Source organism: Peromyscus leucopus, chromosome X (assembly GCF_004664715.2).
Source record: "Peromyscus leucopus breed LL Stock chromosome X, UCI_PerLeu_2.1, whole genome shotgun sequence".
NCBI classification, from domain to species: Eukaryota; Metazoa; Chordata; class Mammalia; order Rodentia; family Cricetidae; genus Peromyscus; species Peromyscus leucopus.
Window position 1 is genome coordinate 94,897,987 of NC_051083.1, and position 15,957 is coordinate 94,913,943.

The 15,957-nt window shown below is 36.4% G+C and overlaps 1 protein-coding gene across 5 annotated transcripts in view; it reads left to right on the forward strand.

Annotated features, from left to right (window-relative positions):
- Window positions 1-15,957, forward strand: part of Col4a5 (collagen type IV alpha 5 chain) — a 201,646-nt gene that overhangs the window by 174,366 nt on the left and 11,323 nt on the right. For 4 of the 5 annotated variants that reach the window (XM_028876974.2, XM_028876973.2, XM_037199406.1 and 1 more), the window contains 4 exons: window positions 9,796-9,804; window positions 12,943-13,076; window positions 14,057-14,129; window positions 14,450-14,521. In XM_028876974.2, coding sequence (XP_028732807.1) covers window positions 9,796-9,804; window positions 12,943-13,076; window positions 14,057-14,129; window positions 14,450-14,521 — 288 coding nt within the window. The remainder of the gene's footprint in view (window positions 1-9,795; window positions 9,805-12,942; window positions 13,077-14,056; window positions 14,130-14,449; window positions 14,522-15,957) is intronic. The other variant, XM_028876976.2, reaches the window with a different exon arrangement.

The following is a 15,957-nucleotide window of genomic DNA, read 5'->3' on the forward strand; positions in this document are numbered from 1 at the left end:
CACAGAGGCTTATATTAAGTAAAACTACTCAGGCCTACCACTGACTAGCTCTTACATTTAAACTAACCCATAATTCTTATTTATGTTTAGCCACGTGGCTTGGTAACTTTTCTCAGTTCTGCCTTCACATCTTGCTTCCTCTGTGACTGACTGGCGACTCCTGACTCAGTCTTCCTCTTGCCAGAATTTTCCTTGTCTGTTTATCCTGCCTATACTTCCTGCCTGGCTACTAGCCAATCAGCATTTTGTTTATCAGCCAATGGGAGCAACACATTCACAACATGTAGAGCACCATCACCCATCAGAAGATCTTTTCCCCTTTGTAGGCTGTTGTTTTGTCTTATTGACCATGTCCTTTGCCAAACAAAAGCCTCTCAGTTTCAAGGGGTCACATTTATTAATTGCTTCTCTCAGTATCTGTGGTACTGGTGTTATATTTAGGAAGTGATCTCTGGTGCCAATGCATTCAGGACTACTTCCTACTCTCTTCTATCAGTTTCAGAGTAACTGGATTCATGTTGAGGTCTTTGATCCACTTGGACTTAAGTTTTGTGTGTGGTGACAGATATGGATCTATTTGCAATCTTCAACATGTTGACATCCAGTTATGCCAGCACCATTTGTTGAAGATGCTTTCTTTTTCCATTGTACAGTTTTGGCTTCTTTGTCAAAAATTAGGTGTTTATACATGTGCAAATTAATGTCAGGCTCTTCAATTTAATTCCATCGGTCCACATGTCAGTTTTTATGCCAGTACCAAGCTGTTTTTATTACTGTAGTTCTATAGTAGAGCTTGAAGTCAGGGATCATGATGTCTCCAGAGGTTGCTATATTGTACAAGATTTAGCTGTCCTAGGTTTTTTGTTTTTCCATATGAAGTTGAGTATTGTTCTTTCCAGGTGTGTGAAAAAATGTGTTGGTATTTTGATGGGGATTGCATTGAATCTGTAGATTGCTTTTGGTAAGATTGCCATTTTTACTATGTTAATCTTACCTATCCATGAGCATGGGAGAACTTTCCATTTTCTGATAGGTTCTCCAATTTCTTTCTTCAGAGACTTAAAGTTCTTGTCATACAGATCCTTCACTTGCTTAGTTAGAGTTACTCCAAGATATTTTATATTATCTGTGGCTATTTTAAAGGGTGATGTTTCTCTAGTTTCTTTCTCAGCCTTTTTATAATTTGTATATAGGAAAACTATTAATATTTTTTTTAGTTAATCTTGTATGCTGCCACATTACTTAAGGTATTTATCAGCTGTAGATGTTCCCTGATAGAATTTTTGGGTCACTTATGTACACTATCATATTGTCTGTAAATAGTGAAAGTTTGACTTCTTCCTTTCCAATTTCTATCCTTTAATCTCCTTTTGTTGTCTTATTGCTCTAGCTAGAACTTCAAGTACTATATTGAATCAGTATGGGGAGAGTGGACAGCCTTGTCTTGTTCCTGATTTTAGATGAATCACTTTGAGTTTCTCTCCATTTAATGTAATGTTAGCTGTCAGCTTGCTCTAAATTGCCTTTATTATGTTTAGGTATGTTCCTCTGATCTCTCCAGGACCTTTATCATGAAGGGGTGTTGGATTTTGTCAAAGGCTTTTTCAGCATCCATTGAGATGATCATGTGTTGTTTTTTCTTTCAGTTTGTTTATATGGTGGATTACATTGACAGATTTTCATATGGTGAACCATCCTTGCATCCCTGGGATGAAGATAATGGTAGATAATTTTTTTGATGTGTTCGTGGATTCGGTTTGCCAATATTTTATTGAGTGTTTTTGCATCAATTTTCATTGGTCTGTTATTCTCTTTCTTTGTTGCGTCTTTGTGTGGTTTGGGTATCAGGGTAACTGTAGCCTCATAAAAGGAGTTTGGTAATGTTCCTTCTGTTTCTATTGTGTGGAACAATTTGAAGAGTATTGGAATTAGCTCTTCTTTGAAATTCTGGTAGAATTCTGCGGTGAAACCATCTGGTCCTGAACTTTTTTTTTTTTTTTGGTTTGGAGACTTTTAATGACTGTTTATATTTCCTTAGGGTTATTGGCCTATTTAAATAGTTTATCTTGTCTTGATTTAACTTTGGTATGTGGTACCTATCCAGAAAATTGTCCATTTCTTTCAGATTTTCCAGTTTTGTGGAGTACAGGTTTTTGAACTATGACCTGATGATTCTCTGGATTTCCTCATTGTCTATTGTTATGTTTCCCTTTTAATTTCTAATTTTGTTTATTGGATACTCTCTTTCTGCTTTTTGGTTAATTTGGATAAGGGCTTGTCTATCTCATGGATTTTTTTCAAAGAACCAACTCTTTGTTTTATTGGTTCATTGTATTGTTCTGTTTGTTTCTATTTCATTGATTTCAACCCTCAATTTGATTATTTCCTGGCATCAATTCCTCCTGGGTGAGTTTGATTCTTTTTGTTCTAGAGCTTTCAGGTGTGCTGTTAAGTCACTAGTGTTAGATTTCTCCATCTTCTTTATGTGGGTATTTAGTGCTATGAATTTTCCTCTTAGCACTGCTTTCATAGTGTCCCATAAGTTTGGGTATGTTGTACATTCATTTTATTGAATTCTAGGACATCTTTAATTTCTTTCTTTATTTCTTCCTTGACCCATTGGTGATTCATTTGGGCACTGTTCAATTTCCATGAGACTGTAGGTTTTCTGTAAATTTTGTTGTTGAAATCTAACTTTAAGCCATGGTGGTCTGATAAATAACAAGAGGTTATTCCAATTTCTTTTTTGTATCTGTTGAGATTTGCTTTGTGACTGAACATCTCATCAGTTTTAGAGAAGATTTCATGGGGTGCTGAGAAGAAGGTATATTCTTTTGTGTTAGGGTGGAATGTTCTGTAGATATCTATTAAGTCCATTTGAGTCATAACTTCTGTTAGCTCCCTTAAATCTCTGTTAAGTTTCGGTCTGGTAGATCTATCCAGTGATGAGAATGGGGTGTTGAAGTCTCCCACTACTACTGTGTGGGTTTTGATGTGCGATATAAGCTTTAGTAATGTTTCTTTTACAAATGTCGGTGTCCTTGTATTTGGGGCATGAATGTTCAGAATTGAGACTTCATCTTGTGGATTTTCCCTGTGATAAGTATGCAATGTCCTTCCTGATCTCTTTCTATTGATTTTAGTTTGAAGTCTATTTTATTAGATATTAGGGTAGCTACACCAGCTTGCTTCTTAAGTCCATTTGATTGGAAAGGCTTTTCCCAGACTTTTACTCTGAGGTAGTGTCTATCTTTAAAGTTGAGGTGTGTTTCTTGTATGGAGCAGAAGGTGGATCCTGTTTTCATATCCATTCTGTCAGCCTGTGTCTTTTTATAGGCGAATTGAGACCATTGACATTAATGGATATTAATGACCAGTAATTGTTAATTCCTGTTAATTTTTGTTGGTTGTATTGTGTGTTTCTCTTCTTTGGTATTTGTTGGTGTGGGATTATCTATTCCCTGTGTTTTCATGGGTGTATCTAACTTCCTTGTGTTGGATTTTTCCTTCTAGTGCTTTCTGTAGGGCTGGATTTGTGGATAGGTATTGTTTAAATCTGGTTTTATCATGGAATATTTTGTTTACTCCATCTCTGGTTGTAGCTGGAGAATGTACACATATATGGTGATTGAGAGTTTTCCTGGATATAATAGTCTGGGTTGGCATCCATGGTCTCTTAGTGTCTACATAACGTCTGTCCAGGACCTTCTGGCTTTTATAATCTCCATTGAGAATTCAGGTGTTATTCTGATGGGTTGCCTTGATACGTTACTTGGCCTTTTTCCTTTGCAGCTCTTAATATTTTTTCTTTATTCTGTATGTTTAGTGGTTTGATTATTATGTGGCAAGAGATCTTTTTTTTTTGATCCAGTCTATTTGATGTTCTGTAAGCTTCTTGTACCTTCATAGGCATTTCCTTCTTTAAGTTGGAAAGTTTTCTTCTATTATTTTGTTGAATATATTTTCTGTGCCTTTGAGTTCGTATTCTTTTCCTTCTTCTCTCCCTATTATTCTTAGGTTTGGTCTTTTCATGGTGTCTCAGATTTCCTGGACATTTTGTGTTATGACTTTCTGGCTTTAGTGTTTTCTTTGACTGATGAATTTATTTCCTCTGTTGTATCTTCAATGCCAGAGATTCTCTCTTCCATCTCTTGCATTCTGTTGGTTATGCTTGCATCTGTAGTTCCTGTTTGTTTACTCAGATTTTCCATTTCCAGCCTTTCCTCAGTTTGTGTCTTCTTTATTGCCTCTATTTCAGTTTTCAAATCTTGGACTTTTTCATTCACCTGTTTAATTGCTTTTTCTTGGCTTTCTTTAAGGGATTTATTGATTTCTTCTAATTTTTTGTTTGCCTTTTCTTGGAATTCTTTAAGGGTAATTTTCATTTCCTCTTTAAGGGCTTCTATCATCTTCTTAAAGTCATTTTTAAGGTCTATTTCTTCTGCTTCTTCTGTTTTGGGATGTTCAAGTCTTGCTGATGTAGCACCACTAGGGTCTGTTGGTGCCATATTGGTCTTTATGTTGTTGACTGTATTTTTGCACTGGCATCTACCCATCTCTTCCTCCACTCCAAGCAAGTGTTATCTGTGTCTGAGGGAGCCTCTTGTGGTCCAGTTGATACTCTGTTCTGATGGGAGCTCTTCGTCTAATCTGGGCTCTTGGTTCAATCTGTGCTGATGGATTCTGTGTCTCAGGGAGCAGATCTTAGTCCAGTGGGCACCAGTGGGCTCTGTCTCAGGGAGCAGCTATTCCCAAGTGGTGCAGGGTGGGACCTATTTTCTGTTCCCAATTGGTGCAGGGTAGGCTTATGTTCTGGTTTTCACTGATGTCACAGGGGGCTGTTTTCTTGGCAAGGAGGTGGGGAAGGGACAGCTAGCTGGTCCCTGGGGCACCAAAGGCTTTGGGGAGGGGCACAGGATGTGCTGCCGGGGCCTAGGGGCTAGGGACCTGGTCTGCCCAATCTGGAGATGGGGCCACCTCCTCTATAAGGTTTTCAAACAGCTACATATTTTGGCTTGTCACATATTTCTAAAGATTTGTTTTTATTTTAACTTATGAACATATTTGTGTGTCCATGTGTGGGTATGGGCACATGAGGCCAGAGGCATAAAACTCCCTAGGAGAGGAGAGAGACGGTTCAACAGTTAAGAGCATTGACTGATGTTCCAGAGGACCCAGGTTAAATTCCCAGGCCCTCTGGTCATATCAGGATAAAAATAAGAAAAAAAAGAAGGAAAAACTCTCCTGGAGCTGAAGTTACAAACAGTTGTGAGCTGTTTAGCATAGGTGCTGAGAACTGAACTTGAGTCCTCTGCAATGTGTGCTCTTCACCACTGAGCCATCTTTTTAGGTCCTTTTTTAAAGTTGCACTGCTGTGAAGAAGAATATGCATAAATAAAAAAAACACTCAGTGTAGCCAGCACAAGTTAAATGCTCACTATAGTATATGTTCATCACATATGCAAACAAATTCGCCAAAGATAGCTGAGAATTGTGGCACACGCCATTAATTCCAACACTTGGGAGGCAGAGGCAGGCAGATCTCTCTGACTTCAAGGCCAGGCTTATCTACAAAGTGAATTCCAGGACAGTCAGAGATACACAGAGAAACCCTGTCTCAAAACAAGCAAATCCAAAAAACAAACAAACAAAAGTACACCAAAGAAAAATTACCAAGAGCTACCCAATAGGGAAAAACTGTTGATTTCTAGTTTTGTTTGTTTGTTTTTGTTTAATGTGTACCTAATCTAGGATGAAAAGTTAGCCATGGATATCTCAATGTATTTATTATTTTTCAAAGTAAAGAGTCCTTTTCTCATTTGTAGAAAGAAAGTAAAATGAGAGTAAAGTATAATCCTGAGGTCTGGCTTTTGATAATGGGGAGTCCTTTTTTCTAAAATGAACCAAAAATTCAGTTTGTGAGGGGAAGCCATGAATCTGTATGTAAATTTGATTTTTCCCATATCAACCCATTTATACATACATTTGTTCATACATACATATACAAACACAAAATAATTTATGTATATGAATTTATTTACTAGGAATTTTTAAAGATGGAAGATGGCATGACATTTTTTCCTTTTAATCTTATTTTAGTTATTTGTGTTTTTCTTTGTTTTGTTTGTAACATTGCATCCAAAGCTTCCCCGCCCTCCCTCTTCCCAGTCCCTCCCTCCCCACCACCATCCACTCCAACCTATCCACTCCTCCTCCACTGTTTCTCTTCAGATACAGGCAGGCATCCCATGGATATCAGCCAGCCATGGAATATCAAGTTACAGTGAGACCAGGCACCTCCTCTTCTATTAAAGGAGGATAAGGCAATCTGGTAGGAGAAAGGGTCCCAAAAGCAGGCAACAGAGTCAGACACACCCTGCTTTCACTCTTAGGAGTTCCACAAGAGGACCAAGTTGCATAACTGTCACATAGGTGCAGAGGGCCTAGGTCAGTCCCATGCAGGCTCCCTAGTTGTCAGTTCAGTCTCTGTGAGCCTCTATGGGCCCAGGTTAGTTGATTCTGTGAATTTTCTTGTGGTGTTCTTGACCCCACTAGCTTCCACAATCCTTCTTCCCACTCTTCCGTAGGATTCCCCAACCTCCGCCTGATGTTTAGATGTGAGTCTCTGCTTCTGTTTCCATCAGTTGCTGGATGAAGCCTCTCTGAGCACAGTTGGGCCAGGCACCAAACTATGAGTACAGCAGAATATCATTAGTAGTCAGTTCATTGGCTTTTTTTTTCCTTTTTTGCCAGTAATGTTTGGTTCTATCCTGGGTCTCTGGAGGTATCCTACCTCTGGGTCCTGGCTCTCAAGGGTGAGCTCCCTCTCAGATATGGGTCTCCAGCCGTGCCAGTCATTAGTTGGTCATTCCCTCAATTGCTGTGCCATGTTTCCCCTAGCCCATCTTATAGGCAGAACACATTGTAGGTCCAAAGGTTTGTGGCTGGGTTGGTGTCCCACTCTCTCCACAGGAAGTGGCAAGACAAATTTTATTTAAGACAACTACAGTAGAGGAGATCCCATTATGACAGAGAAATGTAACTAAGCTCAACTGACAATAGAACAGAGACAAGTAAAGACTTCTGGGACAGAAAGAGAGTTATTTATTGGTTGAAAATTAATGAGAGGTATTTAAAGGTAGGAGGAGTCTTGTTAAACTGACTTCATATTGATTGTCACTAAAGACAGGCCAAGGATTTAGACATCAGACGGGTGAGGAACTTCATCAGATGTTAACTATTGAAGAGTTGGACGTTGAGTAGCACGAAACTGATGTGGTTGGATTTTTCCTGTAATTGGGCTTTAGCAGGCAAAACTTGGCTGACAGGGTGAAACCTAGCAGGAAGTCTCACACGTACTGGTCTAAGGTTTGGTCAAAGAGAAGTTCATTTTTCCTACAGGAAAACTGAGACCCAAAATGGCTGAGAATCTTGCTTAAAGTCATACATGCTGTTAGTGACTGACTAGGGGCTCCCCAGTATGAACCCTGTAATTCTTCCGCAACAGCTTGATGTTTATGATCTGCTCTCTTGATAAGTTCATGGAACCAAACTGCCTGTATCATTTTAGGAGACATGGCTGTAGCAAACTGGGTCTTGGATCAAGTTTGTCTCTTTTCTTTTTTTCTTACCTCGAATCTCTATTAATCTCTAATAACATCATCTTACATTCTTCCTAAGTAGATGCCATTGAGTAGATTAAGACACTGAATGTGATTCAACTATCAGCAAGATAAAGACAAAGTTAGGAGGTACTTCGAAGCAATTTTGACTCTTTTCTGTCTAGCTTGCCTAGAATTTCTGCTGCTTTGATCACTGCTAGATGGGACTGCTAGCTAGGATTTTTTTTTCTGAAATACTAGAATATAGTATTTTCTGAATACTAGAATATATTTGAAGAAGGAAGAGAAAATAGCCATGTTGCTTTAAAACCAATTTAACAACTTCCCATTTGTTAAACATGCTCAAATTGTAGTTATTGAAATCTAGCCTCTGTGATGTTTACAATAGGTGAAGAAAGTAACTTTGAATGGACATTAGAATTAAAACATGTTACTTGACCCTGTAACAACATCAGCAATCACTAATTATATATAAGATTCTGTGGTCTTATATATGGTTTCACTTTCAGTTAAATTTAATTAGGTGATTTGAAAAATAGTGGAATGAGACCTCATTCATAAAATTGACTTGGCATATAACTCATTAAAACGTAGCCTTTTAGGAAATGAAGTCTTAGAAGTTTTGCTATGATATGGTCCAAAGTTTCCCATGCTAATGAACCATTAAGATGTCATATATCAATAAGATATCTTCTTGAATATTCTTCTTATTAGGTCCTTCTAAATCAAATATATATATATATATATATATATATATATAATATCTTTAATTTGAATTATACTAAGTAGCAATTCTAATCTAGTTAATTGGGTGGCCAGACTTTAAGTCATTGGGTATTTGTTGTGTGTGGTTTGGAGACTATTTAAAAAGTAGAAATATATTTTTCTAAATTTGAAATTCTCAAATGCTTTTAAAGTTCTGGTTTTAATCATCATTGTTTTCTTTTAGCATCTTGCACATGTCAGATAGTAGTTCTATATTTCAAAACTTGACTTTGACCCTTATATAAACATATAAGGGAGGACAGTATAGGTAACATTGTTCTTGTTACATTCAGAGAGATTGAATTCTCCAGAATCATATTGTTATTAAATGACAGAGTCAAGAGTAAGTTCCAAGATCTTTTAACACCTGGGACTCGGTGATCTAGCACAATTTATTCTCTGTAATGTCCAATGTTTATAAATCATAGCAAGAACTCTAAGAAAAGGGAAATTGTGTTTATAGTCAATTAACACTAACCAAAGAGTGTTCTGTTTGTAGGCTTTAATATTTTTATGTAGTGATCTTCCTTTAAATGGTGAATAGCCAGATAATATGTGCATTAAGTAATAATTTTAAGTTGTTATAATACTTAAAATGGCTTGGGGTGGGATATTGCATGCCAGAATATCTTAAAGCACCTCTTCACTAATAGTCTTCATATCATTGAAAAATTCAGATATTTGTTTTTAAGTTCAATGGCTTTTTATGCTTAAGTACTTATTACAAATACTAATTTATAGAAGATGGCCTCCTGATTTATTATGAAAAAAGTTAAAATGTGAATTTATGAAAAGGTATTTGAATAAGACAAAAGTAAAACTGATAATGGTGTGACCTGGTTTTTATTTTTCCATTGAGTCGCAAGGGAACTTTATAATTATAATTTTGCCTATGATGTTTTGAAAGTTAACTGTTATTTATCATATTGGGTCACTCTGAACATTCAAATAAATTTTCATTTCATGTTTTTATTGAAGGATGGCAGAGACTAAGATATGCCTAAATATTTATTCACAGTTACCTCTTTGTTAAAGGAAATGAAGGCTTTTGGTGAAATGGTACCATCTTGCCAACTTTAATGTTTTGAGTAGCTTAACTTTTAGAAATGCATAGTAGAAATGTTAACAAATTCTCATAAATAGAGTCCCTCTCCCATTAAATTAATGATCAACAGCGTATTCTCTAGAATATGCTTTATTTGAAAAAGATTTAGTTCTATCTATTTCTGGGTGGGTCTGTTTGCATATTGATTGTGCTGTAGGTATAAGAAATGCTGACAAAGGGGATTATTGTTTAACTTTTTCTGTAATGTGAACCACTTCTAACTCATAATCTTATTTTGTACTGTGTGATGTCTGACACTGCTAACATCGATCTTTGGGCTTTGGTGAACTCTGATCTTCCCAGGTTTCCAAGGTTAGACTCTTCACTGGTCAGTTGTCTCTTTTTTTTAATGCTTTATATATGTGATAAGAGAAATGCACTTTATTGCTGTAATTCAGAAGTCATTGAAAATGATGTTATCCTTAAATACTATCCTATTGGGTCTTGACAATTTGGAGAAGGTAATATGACATATTTACTATTGAGTTTGAAATAATATATCTTTGAGATCTGATTGATTGTAATAGATACTTTCATATGCATATATGGTGAATTTTAAATAGGCATGCAAATACCTTCACATTGTAAACTGCAAGATATTTATTTAAGCAAGCATCTGGATAATTTCTAATATCTGCATATGGATTTTTTTCTTCTTGAAATATGTTTTTGCCCATAATTGCCCTGAGCTGTGTGTTCAAGGCTGTTTTCAGTAATAGAGGAAAGAAGCTATTGTATACAGTTAAAATAAAATTCCTGTGTCCTTACTAGATTGTTAATTTAATTTTTAGAGACAGTACAAATGCCAGGTCTGAAATGTTATAAAATTCCCAGTATTTTATTTTAGTTGAGAAAAGAATAGTGCCTTTTCATCAAGTGATGCAATATTCTAGACCTTTTCATTAAATGATGCAGTATTCTAGACCTTTTCATTGAATGATGCAATATTCTAGACCTTTTCATCAAATGATGCAGTATTCTAGAAACTCCAAACAGAGAAAGATGGCAGTCAAATGTTCAGTTTTCCCCACCTTAAATCTTCTGTTATCATTTTCACTAGGTTGGTTCAGAGTTCGTTTAGTTTTTACCTAACAGCCTGATTTACTACCGGACTTGTAGTCTAACTTGAACAAATTACCATGTTTATTTAGAAAACCTCATTCTAGTGGATTTGACCTAAGCAACTGTGGTTTTGTTTTTTAAGTACAAAGTACCCCCCAAACCTTTCTGTACATTTGGAAAGGAATTTTTTGTGTGATTGTGATGTCTACTTGCCAAGCTAATTGTGTAAAATGTAAAAATTAATTGCTGTTTTATCATGCACTTGCTTCCTTTTTTGTCATATTCAGATAACTGCCACATTATGAAATCACTTGAAAATTCTTAAAACATTAAAAACCTTGTAAGATCTATTCTTATCTTTGATTTTACTACTAGTATTATAATTGTATAAAAATATCAAAATTCTGTGGTTTCTCCTATTTAATAAGCACTGAACTAAGTAATTTTTACCTGCTATTTCATTTAATCTTTCCTAAAATCAGGTAAAAGCTAAGGCTATTTTTTTGTTTTTATTTCTTAGAAGAAAAAAACTGAAGCCGAAAAGATGAATAATCTTGTTGGAACCCAGCATTGTAATTCCTGTACCCAGTCTTTTGAATCACTGTGGTATTCTGTCTCATTAGTGTAGTCCCTTTGCTTTGGAGTCATAAAAATTAGGGAAGATAAAGTTTGAGTTTAATCTCATGTCAAAAATTAAACCTTTTGCCACATGTAAACACCAGCCCAAGGTTCTAAATTCCTATGTATATAGCTTATGAATCCTTTTAAAACCATACCCTACATATTTTTTGTTGAAATCAATTTACAAAATTAAGACAACCACAGATAAGCATGCTAGCTTAGCTATGGCTTTATAATTATTTTCTTTTAAAAAATTTTTTATATTTTTAAAAATATTTTTTATGTTACTTTATGTATAATGATCATTTTGCTTTCATGTATGTCTGTACACCACTTGTGTGCTCCTGGAACTGGAGTTAGAGACAGTTATGAAGTGATGTGTGGGTGCTAGGAATTGAACCCAGGTCCTCTGGAAGAGCCATCAGTGCTCTCAACCTCTGAGCCATCTCCTGAACCCTGTAGTTATTTTCTTAACACAAGACTAAGTAGTCTGAGCCTCAGCTACTAAGCACTCTACAGACATGTAGCATTTATTCCATGCCTTCCTACAAAAAGCTTGCCCAGTGATCAAACTACCTGGTTGTTTAACAGAACTGATATCCTTATTTAGAATGATATATTTAAAATGTAGTACAAAAAATGTAATACAAATTTTTTAAAAGCTTAGCAAAAAATTGAAATATTTTGAAATAAATTTTGTATGTCCTATACTGAAACAATAAGTACCTGATATTTAAAACATATTCCATGTGTCAAACACATCACTAAAATGAACTTGAAGTTAGTGTGCTTAAGTGTCTTAATTGTTCAGTAAGTCATTGCTTGGAGGCTAGATGCTTGCCTAGCATACATAATACATAGATCTACACTCTTGATCCACCACACTACAAAAATTGCATAGTAATGAAAGATGAATGAATATAGCTTCTTATGAATAAAATAATTGAACTTTTTGTTATACTAGAAGTCAAACCCAGGTCCCAGTCAAATGCTACATTCTCATCCCTAAGTAATTTAATTTTAATTGCAGTAGGAGAAATGACTTGAACTCCTGATTGCTCTATAGCAGTCATTCTTTACCTACTATGGGCATTTATTAGTATACATATTCTTGGGCACCCTCCCCAGTGATAGGACCAAAGCTCTAGGAGTGACCCAGGAAACTTGTTTCAGCAGCCCCCTTCCCACAGAGGCATACTGCAGTTTGAGACTAGTGGTCTGCTATGTCTCATTTCAATTCACATCAAACACTTTTTCAGGAATTACAGAAGCAAATACTATCATATCCAGAGTTGCTTTAGATCTGAGTTTATTATGTCTAGTAGAAAATAAATGCAAGGGTCTGGAGAGATGGTGCTGAGTTGATAAAGTACTTGCCTAGTATGCATTGAAGCCTTCTTTTCAATCCCCAAGATGACATAGACTAGACATGGTGGTGCATCCCTATAATCCTAGTACTTGGGGGTGGAGACAGACAGATCAGAAGTTCAAGCTCATTCCTGGCTGTATAGTGAGTTTAAGGACAATCTGAAATACATGAGATACTGTTCCAAAAAAGAATGTAAACTCGAAGAATCTACAAGTCAGCATTAATAATAATAATAATAATAATAATAATAATAATAATAATAAAACCTACATTTACACTAGGAAATTACTCAGTCTGCATCTATGTATTTTATCCCACAAACTAACACAAAGATGACTGATATTTTAAAAGCCTGACATACGATACTAAAATGTGGCCATTTGTTGTGTGTTATCAAGGTCTACCAGGTTCTGAAGGTCCCCGTGGTCCCCCTGGAAATGGAGGCATTAAAGGAGAGAGGGGAAACCCAGGCCCACCTGGGCAACCTGGCTTACCTGGTTTGAAAGGAGATCAAGGACCACCAGGACTCCCGGTAGGAAATGGGAGGACTCTCTGTAGGAAATGGGATTAGACATTTGGTGATAGAAGAGTATGGGTGACAGCTCTCAAAATGGGAATTCTGAACTGCAGAATTTTATCACTCATCATGTGGCTCACTGGTGAAGCTAAAATAAAATAGAAAGCAGGGTTCCTAGTCTTCCCACTAAAGTGTCTTTGCTGTTTTATAGTAAAGGGATTTTGGTGAAAGCAAACCCGTGAAAAGGAAATTTACATGCACACATCAGTGCATTGCATTTGGATGAATATACACATAGGGAAATGATTATGGTGAGTGGGAATAGTTTAGATGTTGAAATTAGGGTCAGGGTCAGGTTTCAGTTCCATTACATGGTTTTGCTTTATGTCTATAAAGAAAAGAGCCACCCGAGTTCTCTCTCTTCACCTATAAAGGAAGTAATGTATACAGTGACTCCTGTGCTTTGTATCTTGGTTTGAATAACCCAAAGAATCATATACTTTTTCACTATTTCATTCAAGCAGATTCCTGGTAGACAGACTGTACTTTCTGGGCTGTCTTCCAACTGTGAAGACCTCCTTATATTAGAAAACATTATCCTTAACATTTTTCCAGTAACTTATTTTTCCATACCATCATTCTTCTTCTAACTACCTAGATTTAAATATTTAAAAGTTACAAGGTAGTGAGAGGCAGGATTAGAATTTGAGTCCTTTGCAGGGCGGTGGTGGCACACGCCTTTAATCCCAGCACTTGGAAGGCAGAGCCAGGCAGATCTCTGTGAGTTTCGAGGCCAGCCTGGGCTACAAAGTGAGTTCCAGTAAAGGCGCAAAGCTACACAGAGAAACCCTGTCTCAAAAAAAAAAAAAAAATAGAATTTGAGTCCTTCAAGTTTAACTGGAAAAAAAGTTCTCTAAGCAATATTTGAATCGTCATTCCTCTTCTCTATCCCTTCCTAGTTATTTTTCTAACAACAATGATTTTTATTTATTTAGGGTAATCCTGGCCGGCCAGGTCTCAATGGAATGAAAGGAGATCCTGGTCTCCCTGGTGTTCCAGGATTCCCAGGTATTTGAAAGGATGTTTTAAGGTTTTCCTTTATGTTTTTAAGTATTTTTATTTATTCTTTGACCATTTCATATATTCAATGTATTATTATCATATCCACCCCCACTTCCTTCCTCCAGCTCACCCTATCCATCTCTCTCCCAAGATCACGTTCTCTTTGATTGTTGTTGTTGTTATTGTTATTAACAATCCCCTAAGTTCAACTAGATCCAACTATAGTAAGCTCCTTTGGTAAAAGCATTTTTTTTTTCTTATTTTCCTATGTAAAGGCTGTCTTGTTGCGTTTTCATCCAATTTTGTTTTATGTATTATCTTTCCAGGAATGAAAGGACCCATTGGAGTACCAGGCTCAACAGGCCCCGATGGGGAACCAGGCCTTACAGGGCCCCCAGGTAAGAATTGTTCTTCTCCTAAGGCTCTTTATGCCTGTTATTAGAAACATGAAAGACTTTTAAAATTTCCCATTCTGTCTTTCCAAAATATCAACATAATTTCCTAAACTCTTTATTTAGTTATGTTGTATTGATAGCCAACCTATTAAATTTAAAATAGATTCAATATCAACAAAAAAGCTTTAAATTTTTATTAACTTTTATACTAATATGACCATATTCAGTTGACCAGATCATAAGGATAAGTTGCTGTGTACATTTGTGTATTTTTAAATTAAAATAAAAGTTTTATGCTAATAGGATTATAGAAATTTCTCATAAACTACAAAAGAAGGTATCTGTTGACTGATTCAGTAACCGTCTTAACAAGCACAACAAAGTACTATAAATATGTCAAAATCAGAATGGGCTTGTCAGAAAGTAGGGTTGTCTTCCCCTGGAGACAGGAGCAAAAGTTCTTTTTTTTTTTTCATCAACCCTAAGAAATATATTTAATTTTAAAACTATTTTAAAAAAATATTTTATTAGTTTTTTGAGAGTTTTGGACATGTTTGGATCATAATCACTTCCTTTCCCCCACCTCTTCCCAGATCTAGCCCCTTCTCTATACACCCAACATTAAAAAACAATAAACTGCTGGGTGGTGGTGGCGGTGGCGCACGCCTTTAATCCCAGCACTCAGGAGGCAGAGGCAGGCGGATATCTGTGAGTTTGAGGCCAGCCTGGTCTACAAAGCGAGTTCCAGGAAAGGTATAAAACTACACAGAGAAACCCTGTAACGAATAAATAAATAGATAGATAGATAGACAGACAGACAGACAGACAGACAGACAGATAGATAATAAAATAAAAAACAATAAACCACAACAATAATTTTTAAAAAGACCAATTTGTGTTGCCCAAACATTCTTGGATATATGGCCTTCCACTGGAACATGATCAACTTATTTAGGACCTCACTCTTAGAGAAAACTGATTCACCCTCTATCAGCAGCTAACAACCGCCAATAGCTCCTCAGTGAGGAGTGGGATTTTGTGCCCATTTCTGCTCTCCATGCTGGGATTTGAACTTACCAAGTTCTCATGCATGCCATCGTGAGTTCATCTGTCCAAAAGACATTGTTGCCTTGTAATCATCTGCCACCTCTAGCTCTTAAACTCTTTCTGCCCCTCTTCTTCCACAACGTTGGAAGTACTTCCTGAGTGTTGGGAGTGGAGGTGTGTGTGTGTGTGTGTGTGTGTAAATGTGTATCTGTGTTTATGACTGAGCATGCTCCATTCTCCTATTCTCTGTGCCTTGGTCACTTTTGGGTCTCTGTATCACTGTGTTGATCAACACCTACTGCAAATAGAACTTCTGATGAAGGTTGAGAGATGCATTAATCTATAGGTATCATGATAAATCATTACGAGTCAGTTTAATATTATGTTTATTT